This window comes from Dipodomys ordii, unplaced genomic scaffold, assembly GCF_000151885.1.
Source record: "Dipodomys ordii isolate 6190 unplaced genomic scaffold, Dord_2.0 Scaffold16, whole genome shotgun sequence".
In the NCBI taxonomy this organism is placed as follows: Eukaryota; Metazoa; Chordata; class Mammalia; order Rodentia; family Heteromyidae; genus Dipodomys; species Dipodomys ordii.
This window is the reverse complement of record NW_012267232.1, coordinates 4616009-4635006: the sequence shown is the minus strand read 5'-3', so window position 1 is coordinate 4635006 and position 18998 is coordinate 4616009. Positions and strand designations below refer to the sequence as shown.

General features: G+C 38.8%; 1 protein-coding gene across 2 annotated transcripts in view; it reads left to right on the top strand.

The window, feature by feature from the left end:
* Gng2 (guanine nucleotide binding protein (G protein), gamma 2) overlaps positions 1 to 18998 on the top strand; it is a 111421-nt gene that overhangs the window by 86475 nt on the left and 5948 nt on the right. For both annotated transcript variants that reach the window (XM_013012358.1, XM_013012357.1), the window contains one exon: positions 13952 to 14068. In XM_013012358.1, coding sequence (XP_012867812.1) covers positions 13982 to 14068 — 87 coding nt within the window. In that variant the 5' untranslated portion in view covers positions 13952 to 13981. The remainder of the gene's footprint in view (positions 1 to 13951; positions 14069 to 18998) is intronic.

Sequence of the window (18998 nt, the reverse complement as noted above, 5' to 3'; positions counted from 1 at the left end):
GCAGCTGAGAAAATGCTTGTTGGATGAAATAGTCTGTAGATTTGGTTAAATGTCATTTTAGTTGATTTTTGTCTGAATAACCTGTGTGTGAGAATGGGGTATCAGTACTCATGCTTGTTTTCAGACCCCATTTGTTTGGCATGACTTTTTCCATCCTTTCACTTTATACTTGTATTTATCTTAATGAATATAGTGTGTTTCTTGTAGGCAACAAATGGTCGAGTCTTTTTTCCCCTTCTTTTTTTTTTATTTTTGTAGATCTTGGGGCTTGAACTCTGGGCCTTGGTGCTGTCCCTGAGCTCTTCAGCTCAAGGGAAGTGCTCTACCACTTGAACCTCAGCACCACTTTAGATTTTCTAGCGGTTAATTGGAGATGAGTCTCATGGATTTTCCTGCCTAGGCTGGCTTTGAACCGTGATTCTCAGATCTCAGCCTGCTAAGTAGCTAGGATTACAAGCATGAGCCACTGGTGCCCAGCTGGTCAAATCTTATTTTTAAATCTAATCCATTTGTCTGTGTCTTTGGGTTGGTAAATTGAGACCATTAACATTCACAATTATTAGTGAAAGATATGTAATAATTTCTGTCATGTAGTTGTTTTGTAGTGTTTGATTTGTTTGTAATCCTCACCATCTAGTAAGATTTATTCTTTCCTATATTTTTGCATTATGATTATCATTCTCCTCTACATATGGAATTCCTTTAACTTTTTTTCTATAATGCTGGTTTAGTAATCATTAATTCCTTTAGCTTTTGTTTATCAGGGAAAGTTTATATTTCTCCTTCAATTTTGAAAGGTATCTCCTATGGATAAAGTAATGAAGGTTAGTAATTACTTTCTTTCAGGGCTTGAAATATACCACTTCATAACCTCCTTTCAGCATTTTTTTTTCTTTTTGCTTATGTGGTGCTGAGGAATCGAACCCAGGGCCTCATGCATGCAAGGCAAGCACTCTACCACTGAGCCACCTTCCTAGCCCTCCTTTCAGCATTTTTCTTGAGAAATTTGCTGTTATACTGCTGGATTTTCCTTTAAATGTAACTTGGCACTTCTCTCTTGCATCGTTCAATATTATTTCTTATTCTGTACATCTAAAGTTTAGATGTTTTATAACACAGAAGTTCTTTTCTGGTCATCTCTGTTTGAGGTTCTAAGAGACTTCTATACATGGATATCCATCCTTTCCCTAAGATTTGGGTAATTTTCCTTCTATTGTTTTATCAAATGTGTTTTATATGCCTTTACTTTTCCCTCTTCTCCTTTCTATGTGCCCATGATTCATATGTTTGTCCTTTTAGTGGTGTCCTAGTTTTTTAGTTATTTGGTTAGGGGTTTTTGTTTTTGTTTGTTTTTGTTTGCTTTTAATTTTATTTTATTGTAAAGATGCTGTACAGAGGAGTTACAGTTACATGAGTAAGGCAATGCGTACATTTCTTGTAGAGCATTGTTACCCCTTCCCTTGTTGTTCTCCCACTATCCTGTTCCTCCCCTACCTTCCTCACTCCTCCCCCGCAGCCTAGACATTATAAGGAAGAGACAAGTATTCAAGACAAATCCAAGAAATATAATAGATCCATACACAGATAGAAGATACCAACAGAAGACCTAATTTAAGGCTAATGGGTGTAGAAGAGGGCCTAGAAACAGAAGCTAAAGGTCTAGGAAATTTATTTAACAGAATCCCAGCAGAGAACTTCCCACACATACAAAAAAAATAGACCCATTCAGATACAAGAATCCTTTAGAACCCCAAATAGACCAGACCAGAACAGGACATCCACCATTACATCGTAATCCTCACAGGATGAATAGAGACCAAGGAAAGGATCCTTAAAGCTGTCAGGGAGAAAAGACCAATCACCTACAAAGGGAAACCAATCAGAATAACTAGATTTCTCAGCAGAGACCATTAAAGCTAGAAGAGCCTGGAATGATGTATACCATGCCCTAAAGACAAACAGTTATCAACCAAGAATACTGTACCCAGCTAAACTCTCCTTCATAGTAGAGGGACAAATATAAACCTTCCACAGAAAAGAAAAATTGAAATAATATATCTCTACCAAACCAGCCCTACAAAAGATACTTAAAGATATCCTATACACAGAAAACTAATAAGAACATGATGAAGGCAGAAAAACAGCCCCCAAAGAAAGAATCAGATAAGCATAGTTAGAACCCAGTGGGCACAGTCTCCAAGAAGGTGGATAACATGTCAGGTATTATCAAACACCTCTCAATCCTAACTCTCAATATTGATGGAATTAACTCTCCAATTAAGCGACATAAATTGTCTAGTTGGTGTCCTAGTTTTATTCCATTCATAGTTCCTTATTTTTTTATTTTTCTTAATGTTCTAATATGTCTACCTTGTCTTCATGCCTTGATATTGTTTGATCTAGTCTTGATGATTCACCTGAGTTTTTACTTGACTTATTAATTTTTCAACTTCCAGAAATTTTATTTGATTTTTTATTGTCAAGGTGATATACAGAAGGGTTTCAGTTACATAAGTAAGGTAATGCGAACATTTCTTTTTTTTTGGGGGGGGGGTCCGGTCATGGGGCCTGAACTCTGGGCCTGGGCGCTGTCCCTCAGCTCTTCAGCCCAAGGCTAGCGCTCTACCACTTGAGTCACAGCGCCACTTCCAGCTTTTTTTTCTTTTTGCTTATGTGGTGCTGAGGAATCGAACCCAGGGCCTCAGGCATACAAAGCAAGTGCTCTACCACTGAGCCACCTTCCCAGCCCATGAGAACATTTCTTGTCAACCTTTTTACCCTTACCCTCAATTTTCTCCTACTTTCCCTCCCCCCAAACCCTCCCCGCTCAGTTGTTCAGATTGTTTCCAACATATTGGGTCCCCCCTTGTCCTTTGTCTTACCATTCTGTTGTTCCCCTTCACTTCCATAATTCCAATAAACATATATACAATACCAGGGTACCAAAATCAAATACCGTAACAACAGAGGATATACCACAGGGATAAGACCATACAAAAGAAACAAAAAAAAAATCAGCACATTAAAAACAACAACAAAGAAAAACCTCTTGTGTCCATGTCTTGGAGTTCATTGCACATAGCATCATCTTATATGCTCACATGTACATAGCTATTGAGCTATTCTGCTCATCTGCTAAGATTATCCTAGATATTTACTAGTTATTGGAAATAAGGCAAACCATGGAACCTATGTTTCTTTGGGTCTAGCTTACTTCACTTAATATGATTTTTTTCCAAGTCTTTCCATTTCTTACAGATGGGGTGGGGTCATTCTTTCTGATAGAAATATAGAATGTGATATATACCACTTTTTCTTGATCCATTCATCTACTGAGGGGCATCTGGGTTGGTTCCATATCTTAGCTATGGTGAATAATACTGCGATAAACATGGTTGTGCTGGTAGCGTTAGTATGTCTTTGTTTGTGGTCATTGGGTAAATGCCCAGAAGTGGGATTGCTGGGTCATAGGAGAGTTCTATGTGTAGTCTTTTGAGGAACCTCCATACTGCTTTCCAGAGTGGTTGGACAAGTTTACACTCCCACCAACAGTACAACAGGGTTCCCTTTTAGCCACATCCCCTCCAGCATCTGTTGTTATTAGATTTCTTGATTATAGCCATTCTAACTAGAGTGAGGTGGATATCTATATCTTTGTTGAATTCTTCTTTCATATCCTACATTATCTTTCTTACTTGATCAGCTTTTCATTTGTATTCTTTTTCATTCATTCCATGTTCATTTATTTTTTTCTTTTAATTCATGAAGATATTTATTCATGTCCTTTTAAAATTCAATGGCCATATTTACAATAATTTTTTTTAGTTCTTTGAGATTTCATCTATTTCACTATCATAGAGTCCACTATGTTGGCTTTTAGAAGTCATGTTGCCTTGGATTTTGTTTTGTTTGGGTTTTTTTTTACTTTTTGTTTTTTTTTATTTTTTATTTTTTTTTTATTGTGAGAATACAGTACAAGGAGTTACAATTACATGGGAAAGATAATGAGTACATTTCTTATCAAGCATTGTTGCCCCCTCTTTGTTTCCCCTTCCCCTCACTTCCCACACTACTCCCACCTCCCCCCAACCGATCCTCCCCCGCCCCCACCAAAGTTGTGAAGTTCTTTTTTCGACATAATGACTTGTACATCTCATTGTTGCAATGGGTCTACCTGTATCCCTAGTTAAACGATTTGTTTTTGCCCTTCCCCTCCACAAATTATACCAACATCAAATACAGTGAAAGCAGGGGTTACTGTGGGGGAGGGACATACAAAGCAACAAAGAAATAATCTTATAAATATGTTAGAAACAACTTCATGAAAGAAAAAAAAACACTTGAATACTTATCTTGGAGTTCATTCCCTTAACATCAACTTATCTGACCTTTTCTGCTTGATTCAGACATATACTAGTTATTGCAAATAAGGGAAACCATGGGACCTATGTTTCTTTGGACCTGGCTTACTTCATTTAATGTAATTTTTTCCAAGTCTTTCCATTTCCTAACAAATGGGGCAATGTCATTGTTTCTGATGGAGGTACAGAATTCCATTGTGTATATATACCACATTTTCTTGATCCATTCATCTACTGAGGGGCATCTGGGTTGGTTCCATATCTTAGCTATGGTAAAAATAATGCTGCAATAAACATAGCTGTGCTGGTAGCTTTAGTATGGTCTTGTTTGTGATCATTTGGGTAAATGTCCAAAAGTGGGATTGCTGGATCATAAGGGAGCTCCATGTGGAGTCTTTTGAGGAACCTCCATACTGCTTTCCAGAGTGGTTGGACATGTTTACACTCACACCAACAGTACAACAGGGTTCCCTTTTAGCCCCATCCTCTCCAGCATCTGTTATTAGATTTCTTGATTATAGCCATTCTAACTAGCATGAGGTGGATGTCTATATCCTTGTTGAATTCTTCTTTCATATCCTACATTATCTTTCTTACTTGATCAGCTTTTCATTTCTATTCTTTTTCATTCATTCTGTATTCATTTATTTTTTCTTTTAATTCATGAAGATATTTATTCATGCCCTTTTAAAATTCAATGACCATATTTACAATAATTTTTTTTTAGTTCTTTGAGATTTCATCTACTTCACTATCATAGAGTCCATTATGTTGGCTTTTAGAAGTCATGTTGCCTTGGATTTTGTTTTGTTTTGATTTTTTTATTTCCTACATTTCTGCATTGGATTTGTGCATATGAAGCTAAGTTGCTGGCTGGAAGCTTTAACTATCTGTAGTATTTCAACTAAACTATTCTGTGTTTAGGCAAATGGGGTAATAGCAGAGTTCATATATACTATTTCCCACCACTGTTCTGAGGATATAGATTAATAGCTAAATATTTCCTCTGGGAATTTAGCTGGGCCCACTCTCCAGCACTACTCAGAGAGAAAAACCTAGTTGCAATCTCTTGTAATTCATAGTGTACTAAATTGGTCCTGTATTTGCACTGAATGCAGGGCCATTCAAGGGTAAGTTGTCTGGTTCAGGTCTGGTTTCACTTTAGAAGCTTCTTTGCATACTGTAAACTACCACTGGCTGCAAGGAGCTTCAAAGCCTATGGGTTGGGAAGATTTCCATTGGTTCCACAGGCCTCCAATTCTGTACCCAGGAATAGCAAGCATCCAAGACAGAGTATTTCCCAAATGTATTGGAGAGTAGGTGGAGCAAACAGAACACTAAATTCTAGACTAGAGGTGAAGAACTAAGGCAATCAGTGCTCTGCCTGCCAATATCCAGTTCATGATTATTCTACATTCTCTATCTCCAAGCTTCTTCTCTATGCCTGTTGTAGACCTATGCCCAGTGTATTCTCATCAGCTTTTATATGTTCACTTCAGTCTCTCCATTACAGCTCAAAAAATGAGTCAAGACAGATGAAAAAACCAAGATATTATGACGCCCCCAATTTTACAGTGTATCAACTTGCTGAAAGGTGAGGGAGAGTGGAGAAAGCTACAGAAAAAGAGAGACAGAGACAGAGAGATAGAGACAGAGAGACAGAGAGGAGACAGAGAGAGAACAAGATGAATTCTAACCTAGATCTTTCAGGGACTGAATGAGTTGAAGGAAAAGTAGCAAGTCCACAATAAAACTCTTACTGATTTAAAATGTCCCTAGTTTCTGGGGATCAAAAGAAATTAGTATTCAATGATTAACAGAGATTTATTTGCTATTTTGACTTTTTTTCAGTATTTGGGGATTGAACCTAGAGCCTTGAACTTGCTAAGCAAGAACTCTACCACTTGAGTCACACTTTTTGTTTTCATTTTACTTTTTAAGATATGTTCTCATTAACTTTTCCAAGACTAGCTTCAAACTCTATATCCTTCTGTGTTTGCCTCTCAAGTAATTGGGATTATAGGTGGTTACCACTATGCCCAAATGCTTCTTTAGCACCTTTGGGGCAAAATGGAAAACTAGGAGTACAAAGATATAAGCTAGCTCTGGTGGCTCACACTTGTAATCCCAGCTACTCAGGAGGCTAAGATCTGAAGGATCATGGTTCAAAGCCAGCCCAGGTAAGCTAGCTTAGTAAGCCTGGACCTTAGTTCAATCCACAACATGGGCAAAAGATGGGGGAAGGGGCAAAGAAAGAGGAGAAAAGAGCAAAAGAGGGCATGGAAGAGAGGGGAGGAGAGAATAGGGGAGGAAAAGCAAGGAGAGGAGACTGAAGTCTGGAAGACTGATATTTTACAATTATTTAAATCCATTGCAACCACTATTCATAAACATTCTGATTGTGAGAACTCTTTACAGGCTTGGATATTGTCTGCATATATATGTATATATGTACATATATTTAACTATACTCTGTATAGCTATACATATATTCCAATATTGGTATACCTACTAATCAGCATATATAATGTAATCAATTTAATAATAGTGTAAACACTTCTTGTTGAATAAATTAGGTATAAAAAAACAAATGGAAAAAAATTGCCCAACCTAAACTGAGTTATGGTATGAGCAATTAGCAAAGACATTTATCCAAATAACTGACTGTAGGAGCTCTAAAAATTCTTAGCTGGAATATTTTAAAATTTCTCCTCTCATTCAAAAGCAACTAACAATGATCACCAGTGTTATTAATGCCAAGTAAAAATAAAGATATGAACAAGTCTGGGAGACAATAAGGAGTTGTTTATTTTATTGCCAATGTAATGTACATGAATCTACAAAACAAGTAAATCACAACCCCTCAGAACCTACTGCAAATATAAAAACATGGTGCTGAGAAACACACAGTTGTAATTAAAATTAAAGGTCCCAAAGAAGTCTGCCTTGTGCTTTAAAAAAAACACACACACAAACAAAGGATGAAAAGGGTGAGATCCTCCACAATTAACCTATACTCTCAAAAGCAAAGATCTCATTATCAAAACATTTATTTATCTTTGTGCCACAAAATAAGGGGTTGAGTGTTTACAGCAAAGCCCTAAATGACAGGGAAATATATGGTTTCTTAACAGAAAAGTTCCTCCTAAAGCCAACTAAAATTCAGGGTATATTTTTAGGCACAGAAATCTCAGCTAAAGGTTATTACTCCACATCAGGCCTCTCATGTCGCTCAGATGGGGGTGGAATACTCCCAAAAGTTGAATATAATAGAATGTCTTCTGCATTATTTTTTGGTTTGGAATTTAGGTGGGATAATTAAGACATTCTTGCTTAGTTCAACCAGTCTCTCACACATAATCCCCATAATTGTTCTAGGGATTTTTATTATTTGTATTTTTTTAGCTTACTGGCAAATACAACCCTTCTAGTAGTACATTGCACAAAAGAGATTCAGCTCTATGTTAAATAAACAGAGCCCAAATATCCATAAAGCATAATAATAAAGATGAGAATTATTAGCACTTATTTATCACTGGAAAAGTACTAGGTATTATATAATGTAACCTAGAGCTGGACCTTTCTGCATCTAGAACTTCCTCTTGCTCTTTTTTTCTTTCTTCCTTTCTCTCCTATTTCCTTTCTTTCTCTCTTTTTCTTCCTCCTCCCCTTCTTTCTTCTTTTCTTTCTTTACTTCTTTTTTGGTGCTACTAGAGTCTGATTGAGTACCATGTGTTAGGCAAGCACTCTACCACTGTTTTGCACTAGTTATTTTGAGATTAAAGGTCAGGTCTTGCAATCTGCCTGAGCACATATCTGGGACACGGTCCACCTATTTTAAGGTTCCTATTGTTGTTGAGATAACGGGCTTTTGCGTCTAGCTTCTCATGGCTTTTTCTGCCATGACACACCTGGCACTTCAGTCCCAAACTCAAACTTCCATGTAGCTTGGGACGACAGGAATGTGTCCAACTATTGATTAAGAAGAGGCCATGTAAATTTTTCTGCCTGGGCTGGCTTCAAAACCATGATCCTCTCATTCTCAGTCTTCCAAATCATTAGGATTACAGACATGAGCCACCAATGTCCAGCCACATATTGTACTTTAAGCAAATTCATGACTGTGTGGCTATCTGGGAATATCTTGCCACATTTTTCATTAAGGGACTTACCACACTGTTGTTGTTGCTAGGCCCCTACAGGGCTTTGGAGCATCTACCTCTGCATACTATGTGTCAGATGTGCCCCCACTTACTGTTATAACCAAAACTAAACCCACACATTTCCAAATGCCTCCTAAGAAGCAAGACGCTGCCTGGATATTCATGCTAGTAAGTCAAGTTAGGGAATGGATAAAATATTGAATACTACTTGAAATTGCCAGAGGGTATATTATTGGGGGGGGTTGGTGTGCCAGTACTGGGGTTTAAACTCAAGACCTGGGCAGTTTCTTAGTTTTTTCGCTCAAGGTTGGCACTCTACTACTTGAGATACAGCTCCATTTCTGGTTTTTTTGTTGGTTAATTAGAGGTAAGTGTCTCACAGACTTTGCTATCTGGGCTGGCTTGGAACTTCAGTCCTCAGATCTCAACCTCCTGAGTAGCTAGGATTACAGGTGTAAACCACTGGTGCCCAGATAATTATTAATTTTTGGTTCTCTTTATAAGTCCACTAATAAGGCTTCAGCATTATAATTAGGATTCAAATTCAGAAAACGTAACCACACACATGCCCCCACCATACCTTGGTCACCAGATTCTCCAGTACTTGGCAACTGCCACCAATTGCCGGGATCAGGATAGCTTTCTGAGCCAAAAAAAAGTAATTTTGCACTGTCCTATCTTAGATCATCACCTTGAGCAACAAAAGCTCAGAGACAGTGCTCAGGCTCTGAGTTGAATCCTCAGGACTGAAAAAAAAAAAAAAGCTGGAAGTGTAGAAGTGAAGCTGTGGCTCAAGTGGTGGAGCATTAGCCTTGAACACAAAAAGCAAAGGGACAGCACTCAGGCCCAGAGTTCAAGCTCCAGGATACATATTCTCTCTCTATCTCTCTCTCTCTCTCTCTCTCTCTCTCTCTCTCTCTCTCTCAAACATACACACACACAATGGCTAAGATCATAAACTTTATGATGTGTTTAACTACAATTAAAAATTGGAAAAAAGAGAATTTGTGATATAGAGGATTTCTCTCACAGTAGCTCTGTGCGTGTGTGTGTGTGTGTGCGTGTGTTGAATTGTCCAAATACCACAAACTTGGAAGACAGATAACTTTTTAATTTTCCACAATTGAACAGGAGAATGGCTTTTTCCCCTCCTTTTACCATATTTTTGTTGTGTCTTTTCTTTGTTTAATTTTGCAAGAGCTGACTTCATAAAGTGTGAGCTAAGCAGCTTAACAGGAGTAGAAATATATCTCACATGGTGTTTCAGAAATGGAAAGCATGGCTCTGCATATGTGGTCTTCTATGACATTTACAAAGCCACTTGCTTTTAGGACAGCAGGTGTTTAACATTTGGAGATGTAAGTTTTCCTCTATTGACCTTCAAGTTTTGCGTAAGTCACAACATGAGCAAAAAGCTTCCAGGGAAATGAGCTTCAGAAAAATCACGACCTATTTCCTAAAAGACAAATCATTCAGAATGGAATTCTGGACAGGAGTTCTATTGGACCACATTCATGGCTAAAAAGATAGGGGTAAAATCTCAATAACTAATAATAGCCACATGTTATTTGATATAGAGGGAAAGTCGAAGAAAGAAGAAAAAATAGGAGCTAATTCAGCAAATGTGGTGTTCACTTCTGCATAATGGAAAGTTTAAAAAGGAAAGGTATTGAAAGAGACTGAAATTTTTAAAAGAGAAAAGAAAAAAATCTTTTAAGGGAAGGTAGAACAAGGTACTCAAAAATATAGGCTCAGCTCTACCCTCAGGGGTTCTGCTCCTCCCCCTGACCTAGCCCTGGGAAGGATTGCTTTTCCTCTAGCTCTGCTTCTTCAACAATTGATTCTACCCTCAAGTCCCAGTTTGTGGCTCCTCTTTTACTTTCCAGAAGATGAAGATTCCCTACCAGGTGACTCTAAGTCTAAAATAGATGTAATGTTATTTTTACTTGATTTTTCACCCGTCATCCAAACACTGCAAGCACATTTTAGAAAAATAAGTCTAGAGCTCTATTACTCTTGCAATCTTCTTTATAGAAATTAAGTTAGCTATGAAAAGTGGGAAATTCTACCCTGGGATTCTACCAGGGTAGAATGGTAAAACAAGAGCATTGTGTATTAATCTGCCTCACACCAGAAACCCAACGCCTACATTTGTCTTTTCTCTTAAGTCCATTTAGGTTTCAAATGTATTGTCTGTCCAGTGTTCTAAACCTCTTCACCCTCCATCTTCTTTCTTCTTCCTACCTCCCACCTCCCAACTTCTCTTCCCCGCCTGTGCAGAGGCCTCCTTTCCATGATAGCAGAATAACTCTCTCCTCCAATGTTAATTTTTTCCAGTTCCTGGAACCTGTCAATATGAAGGAATTAAGATTGGTAACCAGATGACCGAAAGAGAGGAAGATTATCCCAGGTGATCTGGATAGTCCCAGTGTAATTACAGGGTCCTCAAAAGTGGAAAGAAGGCAAAAGAGGAATCAGAGTCAGAGAGAGAAGTAACTTCAGAGGAAGTCAGAGAGACATGAGTAGAGGAGTCCACTCACATTCGTCAGCTTTGAAGAAGCTCCTAGAAGCTACAGGAAAGGACAGCTTACAGGAGGAATTTCTAGAAGGAATATAGCTTTGCTTGCACCTGGATTTTAGCCTTCTACGAGTTGGTTTAGTTCTCTGATCTCCAAAAATGAAAGGAGTTTAGACCACTGAATTTGTAGTGTAAGTTACACAAACAATAGAACTAACACTATCACAGTCTCCTTAGGACACCTAACAGCTTTTCCCAAGAACATAAAAATATATCAGGACACAGACTTTCCTAGATATTCTAATGGTTAGTTGGACAGTGACAGTAATAATGGGGCTATAATCAAGACAGACACTATTTCTCTCTCACATAAAAGGTGGCCAGTCTGCAGCTGCCATGGAGATTGCAAACACTTAGGAGACAAATCCTTCATGCTCAGCCTAGAATGTCTATGATGGCCAGCAGCAGGAGGAATGGAAGGGAGGGCATGTCTGTTTTTATTTAGTCAGGCAACTATATCTAGCTGCAAGGGAAGCTGCAGCATTTGGTTTCTTTCTTTTCCTTCCTTCCTTCCTTCCTTCCTTCCTTCCTTCCTTCCTTCCTTTTTTCTTTCTTTTTTTCCTTTCTCTTTCTTTCTTAGTTTCTTTCTCTCTCTCTCTCTCTCTCTCTCTTTTTCTTTCTTAAGCAGAGTTTACTTAGGTAAGATTCAGGGTGCTTGTTTGTGATCTCTGTCTGAAAGAAAAGATAATGTCATTATTAATTTTAAGAACGGGGAGTTGAGGGATGTTGGGGAAGCAAACTGTAAAATCCCTGCTCTAGGTTACTATGTGATCTGGGTTAGATTCAAGGCCAGTCTCCCACATATCTCTTATCCTACATGAGGTCTCTATAATAATTTTGTGGCCCACATTGTACAATGGTGAATACATTCTAATTTGGCAGAAATATTAGCTTTACAGAACAGTATACAGGAGCTTACAGATCATGGATACTACCAACTTAGAATGAAGGAGAATAGTTAGGCTATCCTCACTGGATACATCCATACTCTATCTTGGCCCCATGAGGTTTTACTAAGCTGTATAATTTTCCTAGGGGAATGAGTGATTAGGTCTCTAACCATGCCAATGAAATCATGTTTTATTTCTTGTTGTTTTTAACCTGTATTTTGTCCTTCTTTGATCTTCATGTATATGAAATTACAGTTTGAAGAACTTTCTGCCTTCAAAAACCCCTTTATTCTTCCTCCTCACTCTGTTGTCTCCATACTCTTTGAAAAAAAGTTAAAAGAACAGCTACTTTTCTTCCAAGTTATGCTACAAATGCTTTTGGGTGGCTTATTTTGCAGTTTTCATTATGAAGTAACAATCTTGGTGGATGGATTGTACAGAGAATTATGTGTAATTTCTTCTTTTGTATTGAAGAATTATATATCAAGAAATAAGCATGAAATGAGATGATTTATAGACTTGCTCTTTGGGTAATTAAAACAAAAAAGTATTTCTTCATTTTAGGGGGTAGTTAAAACTTACATATTCTTTATTTTGGATTATTATTTCTTCTCCAGGTTTTCTTTTTCTTCTTCCCTTTTTTTTTCTTTTAGACTCCTGCTCCATCCCTAGATAAAATGATTTCCCAAAGCCAGCTAAAGTCATGACTTTCCAGACAATGTCTTTAGAATATGATGTCACTAGTGTTGGCCAAGGCAGTATTTAATGCTTCTCATTTCTTGGTTCATACACTCTAGTTAATTTGAAGCTCTCAGACATTGCCTCAGTATGAGTGTTTGTGACCTGCAGGGCCATAGTTAACACAAATGTCCCTGAAATTGTATATGACACCTTAACATAGAGTAAGACCTACTCCAAATTGGAGGGGGAACACATCACTGAAAATAAAATAGGATACTTTCAAGATGCACATGAAGAATAAAATGAGACAATGGGTCAAAAAGAGGTTTAGAAGAGAAATAAAAATTGAGACAACATTTGAAAGCGGGGGGGTGGGGGGGAACAGCAAAGGAGGAAGTCTGGCAAATTAGAACAAAGAAACCTTCGTGATCTACCTAGGTACAGAATTCCACTTGTCAACATGTATGCTGTATTTCCTTGTTGAGAAAAAAAGGTCTTTTATACTTGTTTAGGAAAAATACAAGTAATTAATGTACTTGTCAAGTTATATATAGCAGTCCCTCCACCTTGACATGACAGATGAGTTCCTAAAACAATGTAAACAAAGAATTGTGAATTGAATCACATTTCAAATAGAATGAAAGAAATTACAATAATGCTGGGTTAAGCAATACTGAAAAAACAACCTTTTCATCCAAAGCTTCAGCAGTATAATAGTCTAAGGTGGCCACAGTTAGCTAGCAAGATAGGGCCTGAGCCCATCAGAAGAAAACAGTGTAAACTTTAAAATATACATTTTAATATTGATCCCTTGCTTTACCTTTCCCTTCTCATCCTGTGAGTATGACTAACACAGTATCTGACAATAATAGCACCCAATAAACTCCAGCAACTACAACTGTAATAATACACACTGTCACGGCTACCATTTTAAACTTATCTTATAAATTAAGGTAATTTGTGTCTTGTTTCTTTAATGTAGCAGAGCATCTTATTCTACCTAATTTGGGGAACATTTGTGCACATTCTATCTCTCTCCCTCCCTCCATTTATTTCTACCTTCCTCCGACTCCCCCAACCCCAAAGAAGATGGTGGGAAAATAATCGGAAAAGCAAATTTAATCTTCTAGTCTACCTGCTAATCAGATATAGTATTGACTGAAATGTAAGAGTCGATTAAAAAAAACTGTTTTAAAATCCTCCAGTCACAAAGAACTAACTTGTGCATTTGGCAGCTCATGAATTCCCTGACAGTATTCTATTTGTTTTCTTTTCTAGAGTGTCTGAAAAACCCCCTCGAGCACTCCAATGGCCAGCAACAACACCGCCAGCATAGCACAAGCCAGGAAGCTGGTAGAACAGCTTAAGATGGAAGCCAACATTGATAGGATAAAGGTGAGGCTACCCTAACACTCACAGCTCATCTGGTTGAATTGTAAGGAGCATAATCTGTGGTCATCTGTCATCTGATTATTCTTCCACAGAGAAGAACAAGGCCAGAAATGATAGCAGAGAAACTTCATGGTTAGGCAGATGTTCAATTTTCTTCTGTGTCTTTGCCATCCCTGCATTTCTGTAGCACAAAATGTTAGTATGAATTGATACTGGGTCACCATGTTGAAATAAGAACAAAACAACATTTTAAAAAAGCAAAACACAGTATTGTGGCTGAATTCTAGTCAAGGCCATAGCAGAACACATAAGATACATCCATCTACAAGCTCACCTCCCTGACACCACAAAGATTCTATTCCATTTGGATACTTTCTCTCTCCTCATTTGAGTTCTAAGGTTAAGTGCCTTTCTTTTTTTGTTTTATTTTTTCATTATTGCAAGTTAGTGATTTCTTTTCTTTATACCTTATTAGTTTTTTTCTTCAAGTCCTCTAAGACATCAAACCAAATCGTTTCATCCAAATTAAGTCTGCTTTTCTTTTCTTTTCCTTTCACATCCCAGATCTAACCCGTCAGCTTTGCCATAAATTAAGGCAAATTTATATTGAAGAATGACTGTAAGTCCACATTTTTGTTGGTAGATTGTGAGGGTGGAATTGGCCCTACAATGTCATTTATGAATAGATGGCTATCCGTCTTCACAAATTTACTTCACCAGAAGCATTCCATGAACTCAGAAACATATTTCATTTTACTTAGAAAAATAATCTAGAGCATCTTCTGCCAAATGACTTTTTTAAACCAGAGTATTTTTCCTACTTGCTCCATACTTTGTGTTCAGCCACCTAGTCAATCCAGTCATCCTTTGGAGTCTGCAGGAGACAATAAACTATGGCTCATGAGCCAAATTCAACCACTGCCTATTTTTATAAACTATATTTTGGACATAGTTACACTCACTCACTCATTTACATATTGTCTATAGCTACATTCACAGTACAACAGCAGAGTAAATTGTTGTAATGGAGATTGCACAGCCAACAAAAACCAAAAGAATATTTACTTCTCTGGCCCTTACAGAAAAAGGTTGCCAACCCTGAGTGCATGGCAATAATTCCTAGACTATCTGTGTGGTCACGGCACCCAAGGGATCTAGAAAAGGACCAATTCCCAAACCATACCCGAACCAATCAAATCAGAATATCTTGGGCTATAATATCTTCTTAATCTTCAGTTAATTTTGGTATATAGTCTGGATTGAGAACTGCTGTCTCAAGGCAAGAAGTTTAGTCCTCCTATCTGACATCAGGTAGGTATGTCCTAGAGAATGAAGGAAGGGCTTATCTTCTTCCAGAAGTACATCAAGCAGCTGTACAGGTACTTTTTCCATCGTTTGTAAACTTTGGAAGTACTTGAACTCAGGACCTAGGTATTGTCCCTGAACGTTTATGCTCAAGGCTAGTGCTCTACCACTGGAGCCACAGCTCCACTTTGAGCTTCTGAGTGGTTCATTGGAGACAAAAGTCTCATGGACTTTTCCTGCTTAAGCTGGTTTCAAACCATGAGCCTCAGCTCTCAAACTCCTGAGTAGCTAATATTATAGGTGTGAGCCACTGGCATCCAGCTTCTTTTGTAAAATTTTACTGCTAGTAATAGGTTATAAGATAATTCACTCACGTTCTTCTTTGAATGGCTTTCATTCTTTATTATTTGTGAATAAGATAAAGAAAGGGCCCTTACCACATTCCTTGCTCCTTTGTCAGCTTTTGTTTCTCCACTTTTCTTGTCTCTTCCTTTTTTTGTTTTCTTGCTGAAAAAGTACAAGGTGACAGGTAGACCAACTAACTGCTGAGGGAAAGGAGGTTGTCCAAGGATCTGAAAAACACATTTAGTTCATTCATGGGTGAAGAAGCATTCTAGCTATGGACCTTCTGGAAAATACCATTCTGCCTCTCAGAGTGACCCTACTGAGATAAATGTGCATAAAAAGCTCATATTTGGCATTTTTCTCTGACTTAGCATCTCCAGGCACTGTTCCTGAAGGAGGATATGATGTGTAGATGACTGCTGAAAACTGACAGCAGGAGGAGGACCACTCACACAGACCTTTCAAAAATAGCTCAGGCCTTCATCATCCCTCACTCAGATTACTAACTGGAAGGGCTGCCTGTAGTCCCACCTCAACCCATCTCCATCTCTGCTCTCAATTACCTGTCACATTGCCACCAAAGAAAACTTTCCAGAGAAAAACGTTATTGCCTTCCTTTTCCCAGTGGTTAAAAAAAAATGTACTATGATTCCCCAGCACTTGTATAATAAAATCCACTCTTTAGGTTCCCCTGGATCCTGCCACCTCTCCAGCTTCACCCCCTTTCTCTTGCCCACATCTCACACTGAACTGCTTTTACTTCGCTTGATGGCAATTTCAAATACCTCCAACATTCTATTTCTTTGGATTCTCTACCTTTCTGTTTTACTCACCCTAAACTCCTTTGACTCCTTCAAGGTTTAGATCAAGTATTAGGTCCTTTGCAAAATGTCCCTGAATTTTCCTTGTAAAGTTCAATATTTCCTCTTTGCTCCATTATTCAGTCATTCATTCACTTACCTAATATATATTTTACGAGATTTTTCTAAATTGCTGGACTTGTTAGGTTCTAGAGATATTGACATTAAAAGACATCATTGCCGTTAGAGATTGGTAATCTAGGCCAGGCACCAGTGGTTGTAATCCTAGCTTCTCAGAAGGCTCAGGACCTGAGGATCAAGGTTGGAAGCCAGCCTGGGCAGGAATGCCCAGGAGACTCTTATCTCCAATCAGCCACCAAAAATCACAAGTGGCTCAAGTGGTAGAGTGCTTGCCTTGAGCAAAAAAAAAAAAAAAAGCCAAGGGATAGTACCCAGGCACTGAGTTCAAGCCCCAGGACCAGCACACATACATGCACACGAAGATTGGTAGTCAGTAAAGGGTTACAGAAATCTGAACAAGGTTTATTGCAATACAAATAACACATCCAGGAAGCATAATTACCAAATGGCAGCAGGAAGAAGCAACACCACATCCTAATTACCCTTCGAAGACACAAATAAATCATTACTGAATGACAGGCCGAGCCATTAGTCTAATAACCTGAGCGTGCGTGTTTGCTTTCCTGGACACTCTTCACATTCACATCTCCACATCCTCCTTGACGTCATTAGCCTGCACATCATTGGAAACACAGCAGCCTGTATTTCAGTATTTGTCCTGTACCTCAGAGCGTCTGTGAGCACCTCAAGCATGCTGTGGTGAAGTGACAGATTATTTTTAGTACAGCTGTTGGGTAAAACTGGGATGGTGGCGTCCCAGTTGCCAGCTAGCTGGTAGAAGGCTTGGCTGTCTTTCTTGAGGAGTCCCTGCAAGGCCTCTAAGCAGTCCAGCTTCTCTACCCACTTCCTAGGCCATGGCCTTGTCAGCAGGTGGGGGTGTCTCTCTGGAGATGGCAGATTTGTGATTTCCCAGTGAGAGTGGAGAGCTCTTCACTAAGGCGACAAAGTAAGCTGTTTAATAAGAAGAGCTTGGGTATAGCTGGCATTGGAAATTGCTGAGGGTCCCTGAGGCAGGGGGTGGCCTTTTCCCTCAGGTGGCCTCCAGAATCATGCAGGCTGTTGTGCTAGATCTGAAAAACCGTTTTGTTTTGCAGCTTCTTTGTTTCCTATCCCTTTGCATCACAGATCCTAAGAGATTGGGACTAATGAAGCCATTATCTGATCATAAACCTCAGGCATATCTAAATGATACTCCAAGACTTTTTAGATTTGAAAATGCAGGAAAGAAAAAGGGAAATGGAAGTGTGAAAGGGGGCGAAGAGAGTGGCAGAGAGATTTGTGAACTGTGATTTATGAAACAGCAAATGATAAAGCACACAACTACCGACGAGGCTGGGAGATGAAAGATAGCTTGTACCACGACACTAGAGGAGGGAATTGTTCAAAAGGACAGAACGACTCCACTGATGTATGCATATATATAAGAGAGAGAATATATACATATATATATATTATATATATATATATATATATACATAGAGAGAGAGAACACTTGAAGTATCTAACAACAGAAGGTTAAAGAAGCTAGCTTAAGTAGAAAGAAGACATTGATTATAAAAGATAAAGGCTGTCTGAGAATTCAGGAGCCAGAATTTGGCTAGGGGGTGGCCATGGACGGAGAACTGGAAGCCCACTCAGAACCAGGGTAAAGGGGTTCTGTCATATGCCTCTGTTTCTCTGTTTATCTGCCACTGCCTTTTCCTGAGAAGAATTTTTTTTCAGGTCCATATGACAAACATAAGACAATCCCCAGGGTAACACTCACAATTCCAGACGCATGAAAATCCAGCCCATTCCTTTCTGTCTCAATTCTGTGGCTGTAGAATGGCATCCCTGTCCAGCAACAGTGAGACAACTCCAGCTTCACTCACCTTACCTCAGAATTGAAACACATTAGCCAAGAGCTGGTGGGTCACACCTGTAATCCTAGCTACTCAAGAGACTGAAATCTGAGGATCATCACTCAAAGCCAGCAAGCAGGAAAGTCCAAGAGACTCTAATCTCAATTAATTACCAAGAAAGCCAGAAGTGGAGCTGCACCTCAAGTAGTAGAGCATTAGCTTTGATCCAAAAAGCTCAGTGACAGCTTCTAGTCCCCAGGACCAGCACAAAAGAAAGAAAAATAATGTAGCTGTAAGAGCTAAAGAGTGTCAAGGCTGGGCTGGGAAGGTGGCTCAGTGGTAGAGCACTTGCCTTGCATGCATGAGGCCCTGGGTTCCATTCCTCGGCACCACATAAGCAGGAAAAAAAAAGCCGGAAGTGGCGCTGTGGCTCAAGTGGTAGAGCGCTAGCCTTGAGCTGAAGAGCTGAGGGACAGCGCCCAGCCCCAGAGTTCAGGCCCA